A 358-nucleotide genomic window follows, 5' to 3' on the forward strand; every position below is an offset into this window, starting at 1 on the left:
GGCGGGGGCGGCGGCAACGAGTGTAAGATGGTCGACCTGCACGGGGTGAAGGTAGCCTCGTTCCTCGTGGAGGGGCAGGAGCTGATCTGCCTGCCGCAGGTCTTTGATCTCTTCCTCAAGCACCTGGTGGGAGGGCTGCACACGGTCTACACCAAGCTGAAGCGGCTGGATATATCGCCCGTGGTGTGCACGGTGGAGCAGGTCCGCATCCTGCGGGGGCTGGGGGCCATCCAGCCCGGCGTCAACCGCTGCAAGCTCATCACCAGGAAGGACTTCGAAACTTTGTACAACGACTGCACCAACGCGAGGTGAGCCGCAAAACTTCGCTCTTCCTCCGCCCGCCCCGCTCCGCTCCGGC

The 358-nt window shown here is 64.2% G+C and overlaps 1 protein-coding gene across 1 annotated transcript in view; it reads left to right on the top strand.

The window, feature by feature from the left end:
• The window catches only part of DACH2 (dachshund family transcription factor 2), a gene marked incomplete at its 5' end in the record, with an annotated part of 315,957 nt that continues 315,599 nt past the window's right edge, over window positions 1-358 (top strand). Inside the window, one exon of the mRNA XM_010572538.1 lies at window positions 1-308. Within this exon, the coding sequence (XP_010570840.1) occupies window positions 1-308 (308 nt within the window). The remainder of the gene's footprint in view (window positions 309-358) is intronic.

The sequence above is a fragment of the Haliaeetus leucocephalus genome, unplaced genomic scaffold (genome assembly GCF_000737465.1).
Source record: "Haliaeetus leucocephalus isolate CR32 unplaced genomic scaffold, Haliaeetus_leucocephalus-4.0 Scaffold340, whole genome shotgun sequence".
In the NCBI taxonomy this organism is placed as follows: Eukaryota; Metazoa; Chordata; class Aves; order Accipitriformes; family Accipitridae; genus Haliaeetus; species Haliaeetus leucocephalus.